Source organism: Lycorma delicatula, chromosome 4 (genome assembly GCF_047948215.1).
Source record: "Lycorma delicatula isolate Av1 chromosome 4, ASM4794821v1, whole genome shotgun sequence".
In the NCBI taxonomy this organism is placed as follows: Eukaryota; Metazoa; Arthropoda; class Insecta; order Hemiptera; family Fulgoridae; genus Lycorma; species Lycorma delicatula.
Window position 1 is genome coordinate 53,477,528 of NC_134458.1, and position 21,770 is coordinate 53,499,297.

General features: G+C 31.1%; 1 protein-coding gene across 2 annotated transcripts in view; it reads right to left on the reverse strand.

Annotated features, from left to right (window-relative positions):
• didum (dilute class unconventional myosin) overlaps nucleotides 1-21,770 on the reverse strand; it is a 164,553-nt gene that overhangs the window by 104,651 nt on the left and 38,132 nt on the right. For both annotated transcript variants that reach the window (XM_075362968.1, XM_075362969.1), the window contains 4 exons: nucleotides 21,339-21,483; nucleotides 15,627-15,783; nucleotides 14,811-15,030; nucleotides 1,683-1,903 (listed from right to left, as the gene is read on the reverse strand). In XM_075362968.1, the coding sequence (XP_075219083.1) occupies nucleotides 1,683-1,903; nucleotides 14,811-15,030; nucleotides 15,627-15,783; nucleotides 21,339-21,483 (743 nt within the window). The remainder of the gene's footprint in view (nucleotides 1-1,682; nucleotides 1,904-14,810; nucleotides 15,031-15,626; nucleotides 15,784-21,338; nucleotides 21,484-21,770) is intronic.

Sequence of the window (21,770 nt, forward strand, 5' to 3'; positions counted from 1 at the left end):
AGTTCAACTAGATGACCTTAAAAACTACAGCAAACAGGTCATAAGAAAGGAATGGATAAGGAGGTGGGGTGTGCTTACTATGAGGCTTAATTCCATTAAGAATACCACACTTCCCATTAAAACAAGAAACACTTTAACTCACTGAGAACAACTAGCCCTTACAAGACTTTGAATAGGTCATACTAGACTTACTTTGATCTATATGCTAGCAGAACAGAGACCAATATGTGAAAGCTGTGACACATATCTCACAGTGAAACACATAATAGAAGAATGCACATTGTATAGAGACCTCAGAATGAGGCTCAAACTAACCGGTAATTTAGCTTTTATCATATAATAATAAAAGAGAAGAGAAGATGAACAAGTTTCTAAGGACAAGCAGTTTGTTGAAGTGATATGATTCATTCATTAACATGAATAAATATGAAAATCACTTTTAGCTGTGTTTGTGTTTTACGTGTGATTTGTGCTTCCTCTAGTTTTATGTTCTAGTGTTTTAGTGTAGTTGACAAAATTTTTTAAGGATGCATTTTAATAGTTGTGGGCCCTTTACATCCTTTTTGATATTTTGACAACATTTCTACGGAAATGGATTACACATTTTAAACAAGAACTGCCTTGTACACATATCATCTAGTTTTTCCTAGGGTTTTTTTATGGTTTTGCGGCAAGTCGATTTTTCCAGATGATCTGTTTGACGAGACTGGCATTTGACCTAGTCACTTTCATAAAGGAGGAAAAGTTTTTAATTTGTGACAACGGCTAATGACTGTAGTAGTTAATGCCCACTATATTCTTGAAAAAAGAAACAATAACAATAATGAATTAATTAAATACTGTATTATAAACAACTAACGTGGTTATCAACAAGAACCTAAATGTAAATAAGAAACTGTAAAACATATTATAATCTGTGATATCACCCTTTGTGTTTTTGATATAACAAGTAGTATACAGCATATCAAAGTAAAAATGCATATAAAGACCATGATTTTATGATTTCGTAAAGTTAGAAAGGAGTAGTTCCATCTGGCTTTCATACTAAATAAGAGTACATTAAAGTATAATACCTAGATGGAGTTGATAAAATACAATACAGTAATACAACTAGTAAAATTCAATGGAGTAGTATAATACAATATCTAGATGAAGTACATAAAATCACTATACTGCACTGTTTCTCCAGTTTATTAGTATATCAGTATAATAAATTCACAAGTGATTTCCAATTACAACCTACCATTAAAAAGATACATATTTCAGACATCCAGAGTTCATAAAAAAATCTACAAAGCTGTTTTGAAAGTACATTCCAGAGCTGCTTCTCGAAGTAAAAAGGAGAGTGGGAAAAGTGTGTACAATGGGAAGGAAAGTACTTTGAAGGAATTATTTGTATGATGTAGTACATATTCAATAAATGTGTTTCTTAAATTCAGTTATTTTTTAAGCAGACCACATATGTCAAGTAAAGGCAATCAAATGGTTAAGTAAAGATAACAAATGTCAATAACCTAAATTAATGATACATCAATTGTTTATTCTTAAGTGATATGATACTAATGGTACCCAATCTATAAGTTAAAATAAATAATAATTTAAAAGAATGATTAAGTCTTCAGCAAATCTCATCTAATTAAACTAAACCATTACAAAAATTTATTAAAATAAATTTTACTGACACTTATATAGCTTGCTTCACTGTCTCCGGAAGTACACTGTTCTTTTATTTCTATGTTGCCTAAGTGTAATACTGCAGCCAACACTTTAAATAAATCATCCATATCCTTACTTGAAAACCCTAATGTTACAAATGCAGTATGAGTTTCTAAAAATGCTTCGCTATCGTCTATGCCTGGTATCACAGATTCTTCACTCAGGTATTTATATGAACTTGGATCATCTAGTTAAAAAATAAATAAACACTTTACCAGATAAACTGAATTCTCCTTTAATACATTTTTATATAATACTTAGTTTTTAATTTAAATATTGTCTTCAGAACAGTTAATGTCCAATTTCTACCTTAAACATTAATAAACTAACTTCATCTTTCAGAAGCATTTGCCTCAGTGCAAAAGAGTTAGTATGTAATGAAAGCTATCATGTGTAAAATGTACACACCAATTAAAAGATAATATTAAAAATCTTCATATCAGTAACTTTAAAGTGAATACAACGGCCTATGTTATAAGTATATTCTGGCAACAAAAATGTTTCTATCTCAGGCCAGTCAGCCTTGGTCTGGGTAAGAAAAATACCACAGTGTAACTGGACAATAACAGCCTACCATAAGTGAACATTATTTCAACTACAAATGTTTTAATAGCTGGGCACCAGAACCAAAAATATCTAAAGAAAATAGGTTTGAAATAAAGACATGTGCTTCCACCTCTCCTGTTTGTAATATTATGAACTACACTCATATAACAGAAAAGGGCATACTGAAAAGCAGAAACAATCATCACTTATAAATGACAAATTTGAATCATATGGACTGAATCATTTGGAAGTCAAAAGGAAAATTTTATAATGGTTGGCCATCTCTTTTAGATTGTAATGGGATTGCTATGTAATAAAATTGTCTGAAAGACATGAAAATAGGTATATAACATATTATATACTAACTTTAATCAACTACATGGGATAATCAATGCCGTGCAATCAATCACAAGCAAAGATAAGGAAGGAAATTTACTGTCTATTATTTTAAAAAAGTTGGAAATTATTTCTCATACTTAAAAAAAAAATTAAGTAAACAGATCAAAATATTAAAACAATAATTTAAACAGATAGAAAAAGATTTTATTTATAAAATTCATTTTTTTACTAACTGAAGAGTTGAAAATTGTTCCCACTTTGCTAATACCTTATTTGGAGAAAAATTACAAAACAAATTCCAATTCATAGATTTAAAATGTCAAGGTTAAACAAATTTGCAAAATTTGAACACTTTTTTTGGATGGAGACTTAATGAAATTTTTTTCAGAAATTTCTGAATTGATTCTAAGGTTATTCTGATAATAATATATATTTTAACAAAAACACTAAAATGATAAAATTATTATAAAAAACAACCGGACTTTATAAGATATAGCCCCACCTAATCTGATTATAAAAAAATATAATAAATCATTCAGTCTATTGTGGCAGCTACTAACCAAATTTCATGAATATATGATAAACTCTTCAGGGATGAAAATAAACATGCTCTACATACACATGAATATCAGTCTGGAAACATGGATACAGAGAATTTCATAATTTTAATATTTTTTAATTCAGTGATCACAAAATTCTCACAAATGGTGTGGGGTAATTTTTAGAACGTTAGAAAGACAGACTAGACTGGTAGAATGACAGAAAAGTAAACATTTACTAACATGAATCATGAAATTATATAAAAAATTAATGTAAATCCTAATTAGAACTGAGATTAATTTGAAAGGAACCACGAACTTAATATACTTGTCTTATGAAATATACAACAGTTCATGAAAATTTAGCTAGAGATGTTAGATATGTTCAGGAAAGTTTTAGTCAAATCAACTCAAGGTCAAAATTAATGAGACACTAAACTCTTTTAACATCAAGAATACTCAACTTAATTATTTTCTTAAAAAAATATTATAATTACTAATAATGTAATCTTTATACGCAGTTCATTCATATTTATTCATTCATAAATGAAAGAAAAGAAAGAAATCTGAAAATTCTTTTAAAAAAAATTCCAATCCAATGGATAAATGACATGATCAGACATAATCTGTACTATATTATATTGTCACCGAATGGCTTTGACATCACATGGCACTTACTAACCTTATGGTAGTTCTGAAAAGGGCTGTCTTTGTCGTCGATTGGCTTTGACAACTTGTAATTGCTAACCTTAAGGTAGCCCTGAGAAGGGCTGTTGTTGTCAAACAACTTCGATGGTTCGTAATCCATAACCTTGTGATGGCCCAGAAAAAAGCTGTTTTTTGCATTAGCTGTGAGAAGAGCTGTTGGGTCCAGAAGCTGGCCTCTGGCAAAATCTGGGAGTTGCAGCTCGTTCATTGAAGTCCGACCAAGCTTTCCCTCAGCGGCAGTTGGATCCCCACTACAGCATGGCAGTGTTGGCCCCCAGAGCCCCGCAGTGTCGGGTCGGCATCAGTCGTCCTTCACCAGCGCGGCCAAGGCGGTTCTCCCTAAGCGATCCCATGCTTGGCGGGCTATTGCTGCTGAGTCCGCCAGCCAGGGTGATTGAAGCCCGGCGAGTTGGGAAGGTAGTGTCCGCATCAAGCAACTCCCTCGACAGGCCAGCCAGGCCTGCTGCTCCCGCAGGGATGTTGGCATCTGCCGGGAGGTCCTATGTTGAGCCAGCCAGGGAACTTCTTCTGTCTTCTTCCATCTTGGTCTTCTCCAGGTGGTGGTCGACGATGAATTGCATTCACTCTCATAGTGAACGCACTTTTATTGGAGCCTGAGAGTGGTGGGGCTGCAGTGCTGCTATGTGGGAGAACTGCACGGTCATCTGCGCAGCGGTAATGATGCTTGTATCAGCGTGTCCATATACTGTGTGCCAATTCGCATCTGAGTTGCTATAGCGTGTTCGGCCGCCGATTTTAAATTAGGCATATATGTGGTAACAATATAAAGAAGAAGAGGTTTTTTTTTGTTCAGGATAAACAAAATAACTACCCAATCAATCACCACCAAAGTTTTACCCATGTTTCTTGGCATAACTGAAAAGGTTTATAGATATATTTCATCTCAAAAAAAAAAAAATAAAAACAACAATAAAAAACCATTAAAAAGATAATGCTTCACTGCCTCCATACGTAGTACGTTGACTCTCCACTAGGCAGAGAATATGTTGCACTCAGGCAACATCTTTTTATGTAGTATACTGGCTCTCCACTAGGTGGCAGATATGTTGTGCTAAATTCAGTCTACTTAATCACAAGAGCGTAGGCTGTTAATTGTTAATTATTAAATATCACACAATTTTAATTCATTTCTTTGATACACGTATAGTAGTTAGGTTAATGCAGTTGTATTTGATTTCTCACGTAATATGACATATTGGTTCCATGACAGGCAATAAATATTTGATTATTCAAATTTATAAAATGAAATTAATAAATAATAATAACTAAAAAAAAATACAAATATAAAATAATCTACACTTAGAAATTAAATAAAATAATCTATACATTAATTAACAACAAACTGCTTCTAGCAGGAGAGAGTTGTGGGGGAGTCGTGCGCAACACCTAAATAAACAATAATTTTTTTTTACTGCTTAACGTTAACTAATAATCCCTTTTTTTTATTAATAAAATTAAAATAAGTAAATAAAAGTACAAATATTATAGTAAAATATATTAAAATATATATTATAATAAAAGTGTACTATTATAGTAAAATTAAATAAAATAATAATCTTTAAATTAATTGACAACAGTAATCTGTAATTAATTGCTTCTAGCAGGAGAGAGTGTAAAGTAAAGCTTTGCTTTTATCATGGAGGGAGTCAAGAGCAGCCGTCCGCCATATCATTGGTCTGCTCTGTGCTAATAGTAGTTAAAATAAAGATGTGAGCCCATATGACAAACAAACAAACAAACCCACGCATCATCATTTTTTATAGAGAATGATTTTGGTGATATTTGTTCAGCGATAAATATTTGATTACTCAAATTTATTTATTTATATATCAATTTTGGCGGTATTTGTTTAGTGATAAATATTTGATTGTTCAGTATTATTTATTTATTTATCTATTTTGGAGGTATTTGTTGAGTTCTTTTTCTAAAATCAAGCCAAAACAGAAGAGACGTAATATTGGTAGAAAATCTACAATGTGAGGCGAAAGTCTACATCGCATTTACATGAGACTATGGAAGAACATGAGGATTTATTTTACGATGCTATATAAAACAGGAATGCCATTTTAAAGTTCAAATCTGCTTTTGATTATGATCCTTATTTGGATTATATTAACAGTAAAGATTTACAAATTGGTGAAATTATTCAAATATGCAGTCATTGTTCTGCAGAAAAGTGGAAAGATGAAGCACCTGGAATGTGTTGTTCTGATGAGAAAGTTTCACTTCCTACACTTAATGAGCTACCAGAACTAATCAACAGTTTAGTTTTTGGATTTCATCCTTTATCAAAACATTTTCTTGATAATGTTTGAAAATACACTTTACTTCAAGTGACTTCTTTCAGTGCTAAACAAATTGTAAAAGAGGATTTTATGCCTGCATTTAAAATTCAAGGTAAAGTTTACCATTGCACAGGAAGTTTACTGCCAGCATCTAGTGTCGATTACCAATTTGTACAAATTTACTTTCCTTTATGATGCTGATCAAACTTCTCTTCGTACTAATATTGTTTCAAACTTGAAAAGGAACTAATAAGAGCACTCCAGCAAATTTTGCTGGAACATAATAATTTGAGCAGAGAGTTTAAATGCAATATTGACAACACACCTTTGGGTAATGCAGAAGATTCTAAATTAATAATTGATGCTGATCGTCTACCTGTTAATCAGCATAGCGGTCGTTATAATGCTCCAACTATTAATGAAATTGCTGTTTTACTGGTCGATGAAGATAAAGGACTTACAGATATAATCTGACATTGTCATGACGGTCAAATGCAACATGAGTCTGAGCTTCATTGTTCTTATGATCCTTTACAATATCATCTTATGTTTTTGAAGGGTGAAGACTGTTATTATCGCACTATTCTGCTAAATAGTAATGAACAAAATAAAACATTTTTCTGCATGCAATTTTATGCTAATCGACTTACAGTTCGAGATAATATTGACAATCTTTTACATTATTACAGAAATGTTTTTAATCAATATTGTGTTGACACGATGCCAAAATGATCACTAAAAGATTAGCCTTTATTCATAATAACAAAAAAAAAAAATTATGTACTGATGATTATTTATCCTCAAGATACTGGGCAACAAAGACACCAATGTTAATACTTAATAACATAGGTCAAAGTATCATATTTCCCTCATCTTTCACTGGTTCTCCATGGTATATGCATGAAAAATCTCAAGATGCTATACATACATACATAAACATGGGCATCCAGATTTATTTACAACTATTATGTGCAATCCTGAATTGCCAGAAATAAAAAAGAACTATTCACTGGTCAAAAATCGACTGATAGACACAGTATTATATCCAGGGTTTACCATTTGAAAATGAAAAAAATCCTAGAACTTATTAATAAAAAGGAAATACTTGGTTTGGTCACAGACCATGTGATGATATAATCAGGGCATCTCGCCATGCATGATAAAGGAAAATGTTCAAAAAAGTATCCTCGAATGCACATTTGCACACTCAAACTGCAGATGACGGTTACCTGACTTACCGCAGGAAAAGTCCAGAGGACGGAGATCATACGACAACTTAAAACATGCAAAGTAACATAACTGATATTGATAATAAATGGATCGTCCCATGTTGTCCACTATTATCACATTGCTTTAATGTCCACATACATGTTGAATTTTGCAACTCCATGCAAGTGATTCGATATATCTGCAAATATATTAGCAAAGGTTCAGATCAAGCAACTTTTTCAGCTGAAAATCAAAGAGAGTATATACAATTTCCAAACCAAAGTGAATGTTTTCAACTGTGTATGTTATTGGTGTTAAAGGACCTACATCTTTTGTTTACTTGAAAACCTGAAGTAGTGCTACATCAAACATACACTGTGTATAAAGCTATTTGCGCTACACTTTACTTATTGGAGAATGATAATCACTGGAAAGACAGGCTTGCTGATGCTTCTATCTGTCAGTCTTTGCCTAAATTGAGAGAATTATTTGCAATTACATTAGTTTTCTGTCATCCCACCCAACTGAACATATTGTGTCCAAAAAGATTTTTTTAAAGATATTTTATATCAAATCTGACGTCAAACCAAAAACGTTGAAATTACAATTTCAGATGAAATATTGAATAGAGGTCTCATTGAAAATGAAGATATTGTCAGTTACGTTAAGTGAGAAATATTTATGCATTTTCTGTTTACCAACACCAACAAGTGATAATCAAGAAGCTATTAATGTTTATGATACAGTATTAAGAATTTGTTTCTGTTCAACGTCAATGAACAGAAAGAATTTGTAAGTAATGATCTTCCTAAATTCATATCAGATCAACATCAGGCGTTTGATGATATAAATGACAATCTTGCTAGCAACAACCCAGATTTTTTCTTAGATGCTTCTGGAGGAACTGGGAACACTTTCTTAATCTGCTTCTTACTCAAGTTCGCTCATTTAAAAATGTTGCAATCGGTGTAACATCATCAGGTATAGTTGCTACACTTATAAATGGTAGGAGAACTCTGCACATTCCAATTTTAAGTTACCGTTAAATGTTGCATGCGGGCAAGAATCTGTTTGTTCTATTCATAAAAATGGTCCACTTGGACAAATTTTGCAACATGCTAACTTATAGTGTGGGATGAATGCACAATGAGTCATCAAGCTCATATTGAGGCCACTGATCAAACCCTCTGAGATATTAGATCATGTGGTAAATTAAAGCGTGGTATAATTTTAGTGTTTGCTGGAGACTTTCAGCCAACATTGCTGGTCATCGTGAAAGGAACTAGGTCTGTTGCTTTAAAAGCACGCCTTAAATCACCCTTATGGAAATTTATCCTCACTATTAACCTAAGAACTAATATGAGACTTCATCTTGGAGGTGGCGATGCTAACTTTTCTTTACAACTACTACTGAACATTGGAAATGGTACTCTTCCTCATAATGATGGTTACACTTTTGTCAATGAAAACATTGGTACTGTTGGACATACAATGGATGATTTCATTTCTAATATTCACCCAGAAATTTTACAAAAATCGTACGACTGGGCTTTGCAAAAGAACTCCTCTAAATATTTCTGCATTTGAAATTAATAATATGATTTTAGAAAAAGTTGAAGGGCAAATCAAGGAATCAATCTGTAGATTCTGTAATCAATACTGAACCATGCAGTCCACTACCCTCCAGAATTTCTGAATTCTGTTAATCCTGCAGGTTTTCCAGCTCATAGTCGCATTCTTAAAATGGGAATTCCGATTATTTTACTACGAAAACTTAACCTTCCAAAGTTATGTAACGGCACAAGATTGCAAATCAAAACTATGTGAAATCACTGAGACTACTATTTTGACAGGTCCAGCAGCAGGAGAGCTTGCTCTTATACTCTGCATCCCAATAGATTTACAAATTCAATTCAAGAGGCTGCAATTCCCTATAAAACTTTGTTTGCTATAACAATCAATAAAACGCAAGGCCAGATATACAAACATATTGGTTGATTTACGATCAGACTGTTTTTCTCATGAACAATTATATGTTGGACTTTCCAGAACTGGCAATTCAAAAAGTCAATACATTCTGTTACCAGAAAATCAAAACAGCACAAAAAATATCACATACCCGGGAAGTTCTATCAATCTAATATGGTTAGAAAATGGGTTACATTATAATCTCGGTCAAAGCAAAGACAGGGGTGGACATCATGGATGATCAATGCCCAGCAAAAACTACTGAAGATAAATTGATGAAAGTTTGTATACACTTTCTCCTTATGGTGAAGTGCATACTAATAAAATTCACTTTGAAATTTCGGGTTTAATGGGTTAAAATGGAGTAATAACAATGAAATTATTATTTTTTTTATTTCTTGGTAACAGACATAGATATCAACTTAATTTTTGGTGTGTGTAATCTTAATATGAATATCTAAAAATTGATTTATACATTTTTTGAAATTCAGAGGTTAAAACTGTTGAAATGGATTTTTGAATTTTTAAAAATCCTGTTATTGCTTTTTTAATTTCTTGGTAAAAAATGAAGAAATCAGCCTGATATTTTGTGAGCATAATCTTCATGTCAATACCAATTAAACCAATTTCTAGATTTTTGAAATTCGACCTTGACTTGAATGAAGAAAGGTAAAACAATTCTGAATGATTGTAAATTTTCCCAGTCCCAACTATAGTAAATGAGATATTGAATAATTTGGGCTTGCAAATATTCTTCAGATAAATATTTAAAAACCAATTTCAGGTTTTTTCAATTCAGATTTTTTTAAGGGGTGTGAAGATATACGTGCTGTGGTTCAACCAACACAGCAATTGGCATCGTAACTGTATGTGTGACTGTTTGCACCTATCTCCGGTTACCTGACTAAAGAACATAAAATAAAAGAATTGACTGCTATGAGAAATGCAAGTAACCATATAGCACAGGTGAAGCTGCGATGGGGAGGTAGTAAAAAATAAACCTAGAATATCACAAATTTTGTAATATATTTTGAGTTTTTATGGTTTCAATACTGTTGAATAAAAATCCTCTGATAGTAGGGTCAGTGAAAACGTTAAGGAAGTTATAAATATTTTATAACAAAAATCAGCAGTAAACAACCGAGCACATATTAAAAACATACATTTATGATAATTATGCAAACATATGGAGTGCTATAGGATGTGATAATTTTATGTTTAAAAAAATTACATAATTTACCACGATTTTTTAGTTGCTGGTCTAATCTTTATGTTCTAATTATGAAACCTAGTATCAAGAATACAATCAATTCTTGTCCTAAATACTGGTTTTTACAAACTATATAAAATGTTGAATCTGTTCATGGGGAATATTATTCAGTCATTTTTCTTTCTCTACTTCTTGTACCTCTTGTAGATTACATGATTTATATTCTCCAATTTATCCTTAACATACTCAATGGGACTTGTTTGTTCAATCAGTCCATTTTTTGAATATCCAAGTAATCATGAAAAGAAGTAATATACGTAACAACCCAGAGAACACGGATGTGTATAAGTCCACACATATAGATTAGACAAGATGTAAAGTATTTGCATTCTTCTAGTCATTTATGTAACTGTAAGTACCTACTATTATTTTTTTACCTTTCACAACCAATTAGTACATACAGCAATACTGTTAGTAATTTAAGACAGACAGAAAAAATATTTCAGATCCTATTAAAACTCGGTTAAATAAATAATTTTTTTTATGGAGGGACCTATGAAAATTTATTAGTCCTAAAGAATGTTCCTTATATCACTTACAAGTGGATTTATTAATTTTACACTTACATTACATTATGTAAATACAAACATATTTTTTTTATAAATTAGAAATATTATATTAAAAACTAAAATGCAATTAACAAGTAAATACCATAACTACCACATAAAAATGGGGATAAGAATCAATAGTAAAACTAAATAGAAAAATAAAAAAACACAAAAATAATATCCTTTGACATGTCAGTATGTACAGATGTATTCCCATAGACCAGACGTTAAATAGAAAAACATGGAAAAAATAAATAATGAAGGTAACAAAAATATAAATATCCTATTAACTAAAATATAAAATTTATGCAAACAAAACGTTTTGAAATAAAAATGAAGATTTAGCTAGGGGATCGATCATCTGTACCACAAATTTTACTTTAATTACACTGATAAACATAATTTTTGTTTCCTAACATGCGATACATAATTTTAATCTGTTTTTATGCTGAAAACTAATATGAACTCAGATAATTTCTATCACCCACCATTTTTGACAAATTTAAAAATTTTTAACTTTGTTAACATAATTTGTAAGCTATAAATAAACAATACTAAACACAGAATTAAATCATATCACATATTATGACATCATATCTAATACTGAAGAACAAGCCTTCATGGACAAGATTAATCATGTCTGTGCAGGTCAAAACATATAAATGAAAACACAGCTGTGTTGTTTGTATTAAGCACTGGATTTAGAAATGAATTAATTTTGTTTAGTCTTATTGCTGTCTTACGTTTGTTAACAGTGCAGTATCACAATGTCTCGAAATTGTGTAAAGGTGTGGATGCCTTCTGTTATGTATGTGGTGAGTTTACCATAAAATCAAATAGAAAATACATTACACATTTAATTAAAAAAGCATATCATTTGTACTTTCAGTGTAAAATTGGTGATCAGGATAAGATGTGGGTTCCTCATATAGTATGCACCAATTATTTTGTATATTTAAGAGGATGGCTGAAAGGTACACAGAACGCTTTGCCATTTGCTGTACCTATGGTCTGACATGAAGCAAAGGATCACGTAACAATTGTTACTTTTGTTTAACAAGTATATCCGGAATTTCTAAAAAAATCTAAACATACTGTAAGACATCCTTCATTACAATCTGCAATCAGGCCTGTACCTCACAGTGAAATTGTTCCAGTTCCTGAGCCACCTGTGAATGTATGTTTCAAAAGCAGCAATGAAAAATCAGGCAATACTGAAAAGACAAAAATGATTTTGATTTTGAATTATCTTCCAATACGCCACATCTTATATCACAAGGTGAATTAAATGACTTGGTCAGGGATTTAAATTTATCAAACAATCACGCTAAACTGTTAGGAACAAGACTGCAAGGTTGAAATTTATTTTTAAAAAAAATACAAAAATTTCGAGCTTTTGAAGCCAACAAAAAGAACTTTCTCAGTACTTTACTGATGAAAATAATTTTGTTTTTGCACAAATATTGATGAGGTTATGTTGTACTTAGGAGAAGTTCATAAACCTGAAGACTGGTGCCTTTTCATAGATTTGTTCAAGTACAGTTTAAAAGTGGTTCTACTACAAAACGGTAACAAATATCCTTTGATACCAAATGCTTATGGTATTAATTTAAAAGAGACATACAATGTGATGAAAGACATTCTTGAAAAAATAAATTATAAAAAGCATTCCTGGAACACATTCATGGTGATTTGAAAGTTACAGCTATTTTATTATGCATGCAGTTAGGCTACACTATGTAAATTCTTTATTTATTTTCTTTGCGATTTGGACAACAGAGCTAGGGATAAACATTATGTTACCAAAGAGTGGAAGAAACGAGACAGCTTAACTTCAAATGGGAAAAATATTATTCCTGAGCCCTTAGTTGAACCCAAAAAAATAGTTTTGTCCCCTCTCCATATCAAGCTAGGACTAATGAAAAATTTTGTAAAAGCAATGAAGAAGGATAGTCCCGCATTTTTGTACATCAGGCAGAAATTTCTGAATGTAAGGGAAGGAAAAATTAAAGAAGGAATATTTGTTGGTCCTCAAATAAGAGAGTTAGTCAAAGATGAAGTATTTATTCAATGTTAAATAATGTAGAAAGAGCAGCTTGGGCTTCATTTAAAGACGTTTGCAAACATTTTCTCGGCAAACAAAAATCTGACAATTACCACGATATTGTTAATCAACTTCTTACTTCATACAGACCTACGGGATATAATATGTCTTTGAAAATACATTTCCTCCATTCACATCTGGATCTTTTCCCGGACAACCTCGAAAACATAAGTTACAAACACAGTGAATATTTCCATTTCAGTGATGGAAAGCTGCTATAAAGGGTAATGGAATTCTAACATGCTAGCCGATTACTGTTGTTATTTATAAAAGAAAAGCATCAGCGAAATCATTCTAACACAAGTATGGCCATACAAAATTATAAATTTTACAATTTTAACTATAGTTTACGTTAATTTTTTCTGAAACGTAATTTATTTAAAACTAAGTGTGATAGAAAAATTGTATTTACAGATCTGTAATATACACAAAAAAGCAATTCAAGAAATGGTATCACACTGAGAGAAACATAAAATTTTTTTTTCTATCAGTGTTACATACATAGTTTTTAGAAAATATTACAGTTTATAACATTCATTACATACTGTATATATGGGTAAAAAATACATTATGAAAATATAAAAAAAATAAGCATGAATAAAAATATTAAACTTAAAATATCTAATAAATTATTTTACTAGTGAAGTTGAAAGAAATTCATGTTTATTAATTTCTTTGACAGAAAATGAAATTAGTAAAAATTGTAAATAAGAAGAGGTGATAAAATAATTGAAACAGTGTCTATAGGAAATCTTTTAACAATAATATTACCGTTCATAAAAATTTCAGTCATCCATGGATGCAAAAGCACTAAAATAACACAGCTCACTTGTACACCAATAATCCAATTAAATTAAAACACAGAAGTTAATATTATAAAAATATAACTACAAATAACTGATATGAAAGTAATGGTTTATGTAAGTTATATAAAAAAAAAAATTGTTACTAAAAATAATTTAATAAAATACATTTTTTGACTAAATAATAAATAAATAAAAAAATTACTGCTAAACATCTACACAGTTCAGTATGAAAAATATTTAACATTTTTGATAAATAATAAATTACCACTGTATTTAAACTCCCTCCAAAAAAAAAAAAAATAAATAAATAATAAAAAACCAATAAAACTCTTTACAAGAGAACCCTAATATTTTGAAAATTTAACCTAAGTAGTATTTATAAAATTACAATAACGACTGCAATCAAATATAAACTGTAAAACCATCAGATCATTTATAAAGAGATTTTTGTAGAACTATTTACTATTAAAAAAAAAGCTAATAGCAAATATCAAATTTTCTAATGCATCATAAATCTAATAGGCATCAAATTATAAATACAGGAAAATATAGACAAAAGTTTTAAAATTTGATGTTATATGCAGCTACTTTTAACATATATTTATTTAAATGATTTATACATGCTCTGATAATTTATATATGCTTTTAGATGAAATAGCTCCATAGGTAAGTTTCTTATCTTTTTTTAACTCAATCGTGATCCACATTGATAATAAAACACATGAAATATGTAAGTACTAAAATTACTTACCCAATTTTAAATGAGGATAGCTCATCCGTGCTGCACACAATTGATAAAATATATGATAGTTTCGTTCATCTGGAGCTTGGAATACCACCCTTGATTTTTCTAACAGATATGTTCTCATACTAGCTCCAATAATATTGTATGCTCTGCTAAACTGTAGTTCAATAAATTTTCCAAACCTGGAACTATTGTCATTTCGAGTTGTTTTGGCATTGCCAATAGCCTGAAAATAGAAATCAAATGAGCAGTTCAAATCGATTTCTGGGCTACTTAAAACAAAAAAAAGAATAACATTTTGATTCATTAACAACTTCTAATACAAAAACAGTGTTTACTAAAAAGAAAACCACAATATCTTTTCTGTAATTCTATTTTGAAATCATGCATTTCACAAGATAAAACAAATATAAAAAATTATTTAATCTTCAGATAAAAAGTCTGTTAAATTTATTTACATATGTAATACTATTTTTCAAAAAATCAAGGAATTGGATAAAAGGATAGAAAAATACTCATTAGTCAAAAAAAGGTTTGTGGCATAAGCATACATGTAATCATTAAAGAATTTAAAAGTATACTATAAAAATATTAATAATTGAATAAAAATAATCATCAATGTTACCATTATATAAATAATAATGAATGATGAGCCAATTAAATGAATCACATCTAATATGAATAATTTCTAATGTAATTGCCACAACAATCTAAATTATCAGTCTAACAATTAATAATTATCAATGCATTATGCATTATGCATTATGCATTAACAATTAATCGTACAGGGAAGGGAAGATAAGTATTTTTAATATTCATTACCTCCATAATTGGACTGGAGGCAAGCACTTTTTTCTCTACATGTGTTTCTGTAGCAGATCCTCCGACAGTTGCAAAATAACGCATTGTGTACTTTGCTGAAACAGTTTTACCGGCACCAGACTCTCCAGATACAATGATACTTTGATCTCGTTGCTCTCTACAAAAATATGATATAAAAAATATGCATACACAAATAAACAAGCGTAAGTGTAAAAGTATAAGGTTTTTCATAACTTACTTGGCTTTAACAAGGCTGTAAAAGGTCACAGATTGTTAAATTTCTATGGTTAAATTAACTAGTGTCCACCGGGTACTAGTAACCACCGGGTTGGTCTAGTGGTGAATGCGTCTTTGCAAATCAGCTGATTTCGAAGTCGAGAGTTCCAACATTCAAATCCTAGTAAAGCAGTTAATTTTATACATATATGAATACTAGATTGTGGATATCGGTGTTGTTTGGTGGTTGGATTTCAATTAACCATACATCTCAGGAATGGTCGACCTGAGACTGTACAAGACTACACTCATACATATCATCCTCATTCATCCTATGAAGTAATACCTGACAGTGATTCCTGGAGGCTAAACAGAAAAAGAAAGAAGATAAATTATTCTGTTTTAGATAATTTTAACTTGGTGATGGGCTCCCACCGCTATTATTCACTACACTCTACAAATGGTAATGAGGGAATGGTACAAAACATGCCCCCCAAAAGTAAAAATAGGCTGAAAAATCAAAACAAACTGTCTTGGTTTTCGCCGAAGACTTGGCACTGCTAGCAAACGACATCAACAAAGCTAAATCACAGATATTACAACATCAGAATACTGCAAATAAAATTGATTTCAAAATATCATTTGAAAAAACAGAAATTATGCTTCAAAAACTAACACGATTAAAGAAGTAAACATAAACGGTAATAAAATCAAAATATTAACCCAATTTAAATACTTCAGAGAAATAATAGCAAACAACCTAAACAAAAAACCTTGATCCAAATAAGAAGAAAAAAAGTAGCTAAGCTCAAAAATTAACCTGGTACACTTATAATAAAAACTATCAATAAATGCAAAAATAAGACACTACAATAGTTTTTAAACTAGAAGCCACTTATGCAGCAGAAATGCTCTTGCACCTGAATGAACAATCAAAGACAGACAGACTCCAGAAAATCGAAGAAGAATTAGAAGAAAACACATCAATAAAAAGTACCACAAAGACGGGCAGTGGTGGATTGTGCACAACAAAGTCGTGTACAAAGAGTTAGAACCCATCACTGATACCATGCGTAAGAGAAAACTAGGATTCTTTGGACATATCATGAGGATGCAAGATTGAAGACTCCTGAAGCAGGTAGTACAGTAAAATCTTGACTTAAAAAACTCCAAGAAAGGATGCAGATGGATCAGAGAAATAAGAGGATCTGAAGGAAATTGGTCTAATACCAAAAGACACCACAGATAAGATAAAATTAAACAAGAAAATCAAGAACAAAAGCACTCACTTCAAACTCACAAGAAAAAAATTCACAACACAAACACTTGCAACACTAGAAAGGGCAAAAAGATCGGAATATATGAAAAAGTTCTGGGAGGACTGCAAGGCCCAGAGACTAACATATTATCAATGTTCTGGATAATGGACTGACTAAAGTGATCCTATGCGGTCATAGAAAATGATAATGATAATAATAATAATAAAATAATAATCGTAACTAACCTAGGTAAGATAAGGCTTCTTACCTAGCTTCTTATATTTATGAGTATTCATTAAAAATTTGGATAAGCATGTTCCTAAACAATTACCCATAAACAATAGTCACTTAATAAAACCAAAGAATTAATAGAAAATGCTGTAAAAGATAATATAGCAAGCAGAGTACAAACTAACAAAATCTGTTATCCAAGGAGTTCCTAGACTATATTGATTACTCAGTGTTATTGAGAGGTAGATATCACATTACTAAAGATGATTGCTTGCAGTCTTTGTGTGTCAAGATATGTTGCATGTGTACATTTTTATGGACACGTGCTAATAAAGAATGCAATATGACTTCTAGTTTGCTTTCAAAAACAGGTAGGATCTAGTTTTGTGTCAAGCTAAGAAACACTTGAATTGCTTTATCAAACTTTTATTAAGCTTCAAACCACCCATAATGTTCTAAGAACATAGAGTTTTGATGTCAATTTAGGATGATATGCATCTGGAACAATATTTCTGCAGTAACATATTGAAAATGTTGAAACACATTCTAAAGTAATACCTTTCAAGATTGGTGCGTAAGTTATTTAAGCGATCTAAAATAAAGCTGGGTTCATTCAGCTATGAATTACAATAGGAACCCTAACTGACGAAAGTTTGAATATTTTAACACTGTTCAGATTCTTTTTGGCTACCAATGATCAATTAGAAGCAGTGATGACCAAATGAAGCCAGGAGAGGTTTGAAACACCACAACTGATGACCCAATTTTTACCTTAGTGATCATAATATGTGATGAACTACTTGCTGATGAATTATTTAAGAAATACAGTTAATAATACAGCATGTTTTTTTCTGATGAGATTATGCTCTCAGAAATTGTTCTTCATAAGTTAATAAACATTACTAGATATAATTCCATTCAGTCATTTGTCACTATAAAAAATATTGCAAGTTTTACTCTCCATTAACGCTGTTCAATTAAATTTTATCATCTATACATTTCTATCACTTTGAAATTAAATAAAGTAAAATGGAAATACTAAATAGGGGAGAACATTTCAGATGATTTAAATTACATTCATAGTGCTTGGATGATGGTATTACTCTGTCGTACCTCACAGAATTAAAAAAACAAACTATTGTAATATTTTAACAAAACAATTTAAATAAATAAATATTTTCAGAAACATCGTAGCTATTTCAAAACAAACAGATTATTACAATGTGACTTCAGTTGAAAACAACTGTTATGTTTATATTAATTGTTATCATTATGATAATTTGTTTATATTTTTATAAGAAATAAGTGTAATTTGTTATTTTATTGTTAGATTATTCAAAACTGGCAGTACCTTAATATATTAAACTTAAATGGTATAATGGGATTTAAGCATATGTTTTTTAAAAGAAAAATGCCAAAACATTTTCTGATAAAGAAATATTAACTTTAATTGTAAAATTTATCCAAAAGATCGGTAACAAGCAATTTAAAAAAAAAATATATATATACTTGGTCTGTCCGGAAAGTAATGTCATACTTTTATTGTGAAGTGACTGTACATTGCAGCATGCTCTATTATCCACCAGGATTGATGGTGGTGTACTTCAACTACCGAGCAAGTGCTTGCCCAGTTGTCTCCAAGCTCTCGGAGTTGAAGGACGGGCAATTTCATAAACCTCTGTTTTGTCTCTTGTACAAGTCACGATGCAGCACTCACTAGAACAAAGATACGCGATCAAGTTTTTTGTGAAATTTGGCAAGTCTGCAGCAGAAACTTTTCAAATGGTTCAACAAGGCTTTGAGGATGAGTGTTTATCACAAAGGCATGTCTACAGATGGCACAAGGTGTTTTTGGAAGGCCATCAAGAGGTCGATGACAAAGCCTGCACTGGACACCCGTCAACGTCCTAAAATGATGAAAATGTGACTCGTGTGAAAGAACTTTTGCAAACAGAATAAATTTTGCAAAAAGTGAAGAATAATTTTCACTTTTTGGACCATGTTATCACAGATGATATAACACGGATATTCTAGTACGACCCAGAAACACAGATGCTGCAAAGTGACGAGTAGCACAACTCACCAAGAAGGCTCAAATGAGCAAATCAAAGATCAAGATCATACTCAATGTGTTTTTTGACATCAGGGGGATCGTCCAGTGAGTTTGTACCTCCTGGGACAACCGTTAACTCCAAATTTTACACAGAAGTCCTCAAGAGACTGAGAACAAGGATTCGGCACGTCAGACCAGACATCAGCAGCAATTGGAAACTTCACCATGACAATGCGCCAGGCCACACTGCCTTCACCATGACCAGCTACCTGGCTAAATCTAATGTGGCAATCCCGACAAAACCCTACACCTAAACCCTACAATCCCGACTTGGCTTCCACAAACTTCTTTTTGTTTCCCCGTTTGAAATTCTCCCTGCAAGGACATAGTTACAGAAAAATTGATGCATGAAAGCAGCTTGTGAAATGGCTTTAAATGCACTTACTGAACAGGCCTTCCAGGATGCCTTCACAGACTGGAAATCCTGCTGGCAAAGATGTATTGATGCAGGAGGACAATAATTTGACAAATTTTAATGTACAGGTATTATTATTCTTATTATTATGTAAATAAATGTTTGTTTTTTTTTTCATACTAGTAGACTTGGTGACATTACATTCCAGACAGACCTTGTAAATAAGAATTGATTCTGGAGAAGGAGGAGGGACATAGAAAGAGAGAAATGCACCAGAAAATTTTTAAATAAAGCAGAAGAAAAGAGAATAAATGCAATAAAATAAATTAGAATGGCTGAGAGATGTAAGTTTTAATTGGTCAAAAGAGAACCAGTGAATGCCCTTTTGAAAGCTAAATATTTAAAAGAGAATAAATGCATACTTCATTCAGAAAGTGAGTTCCAAAGACATGTAAAGGTAAGTGAGCTAGAACCTGGAGGTAATACTCACGAGATCTAACACCTCCCAAGTGAATTGATAACATTAACATAAAATTTTTGTACCTTTTAGTCCACAACTTTAATTTGGACACAAACAAAGCCATGAAATACTTTCATCAATCCTTCATTTTCAGCCACTTAATCACTCAAAAAAAGAAACGGTTTATGTAATACCATTATCACCATGATGTGAAGTTTAGAATTACACCAAGTGCAATAATTCAGTCTTCTCTGCAATTTCTCGTTTAATCTTACTAGTATGTGAACATAATTCAACATTACAATAAGCAATACTGCAATAGTTAAGGAGCATAAACAAAGAAATAATTATTTGATATGCACCCAATAGCAGTTTTAAGACATCTCCTTATTCATTTAAATTAAAATTACACAGAAAAAGATGACTATTGTAAATTGCATTTCCTTTTCCTGTTCAAAGAAAAGAAAAAGGAATGCAATATCAATAAAATTAATTGATACAATCAACAAAACTATTCATGCTGATTATATATAGTTCTCTGAAATCAACACTGTTCAGATTTTAGACTAATGATCACAGCAGCCTGTATGACCTTAACTTAGAAAATAATAAACACTCTTAAAAATTTTAAAGAAAACTACAGTAACAGTATCTTAGATATTACTGAATAACTTTATTCTTTTTTCTTTAATATTTTTCAAAACATTTAATTTTCTCCAATTTACTCATATCTTTAAACTACTCAATTAAAAGCTCTATTGAGCAACCCGATTTCAATACTCTCCTACTTACATGACAACAACAACAATAATAATAAGAGTAAATCTAAACCCTTAATTTAGACATGACAGCCTTGTTTACTTAATTTTCTGTGATAAAGTTATGACAACCTTTTGTCATAACTTTTATGCCAGTTTGTCATGCCAGTTACTTCCAGTGAACATTTCACAGAAAATGTTCACTGGAAGTAACATTTTACTTTCTGTATAGTATAAATAAATTAATATATGAATAAAAATTAATACATGAAATTCCACAATACAATTCAGATTATAACCTTAAAAGTGAATTGAAATACCTCTCCATTTTTGTGAGTGCTTCTTCTGCCACTGCAAAAATATGTGGCTCCAGATCGCCCATACTCTGTCCCCTATAGGCCCAAATTGTATCAATGTCATATATGGGCAAATCTGTATACGGATTAATGGCAACAAGGACAATTCCTGTAAAAAAAGCACATAAAGCAGTTAATATAAAATAAAAAGCTAAAAATAAATAGATTCTTTATTCTGATCAGAAATAATTAAAATTTTATCATAAGCACAACATAGAAAGCAAAAATAAGTTATTTCTGGCATTTACTGACATTCGAAGGGCAACTGAGGCGTAATCTCTATTAAAAATATCTTACCATATTTAAAACAATCTAAAATACTAATTTAAAAATAAAATTGAGAATGATTTTCAGTTTCAAATTTAAACCATCAGTGATAAATGTTAAAAAAAAAAG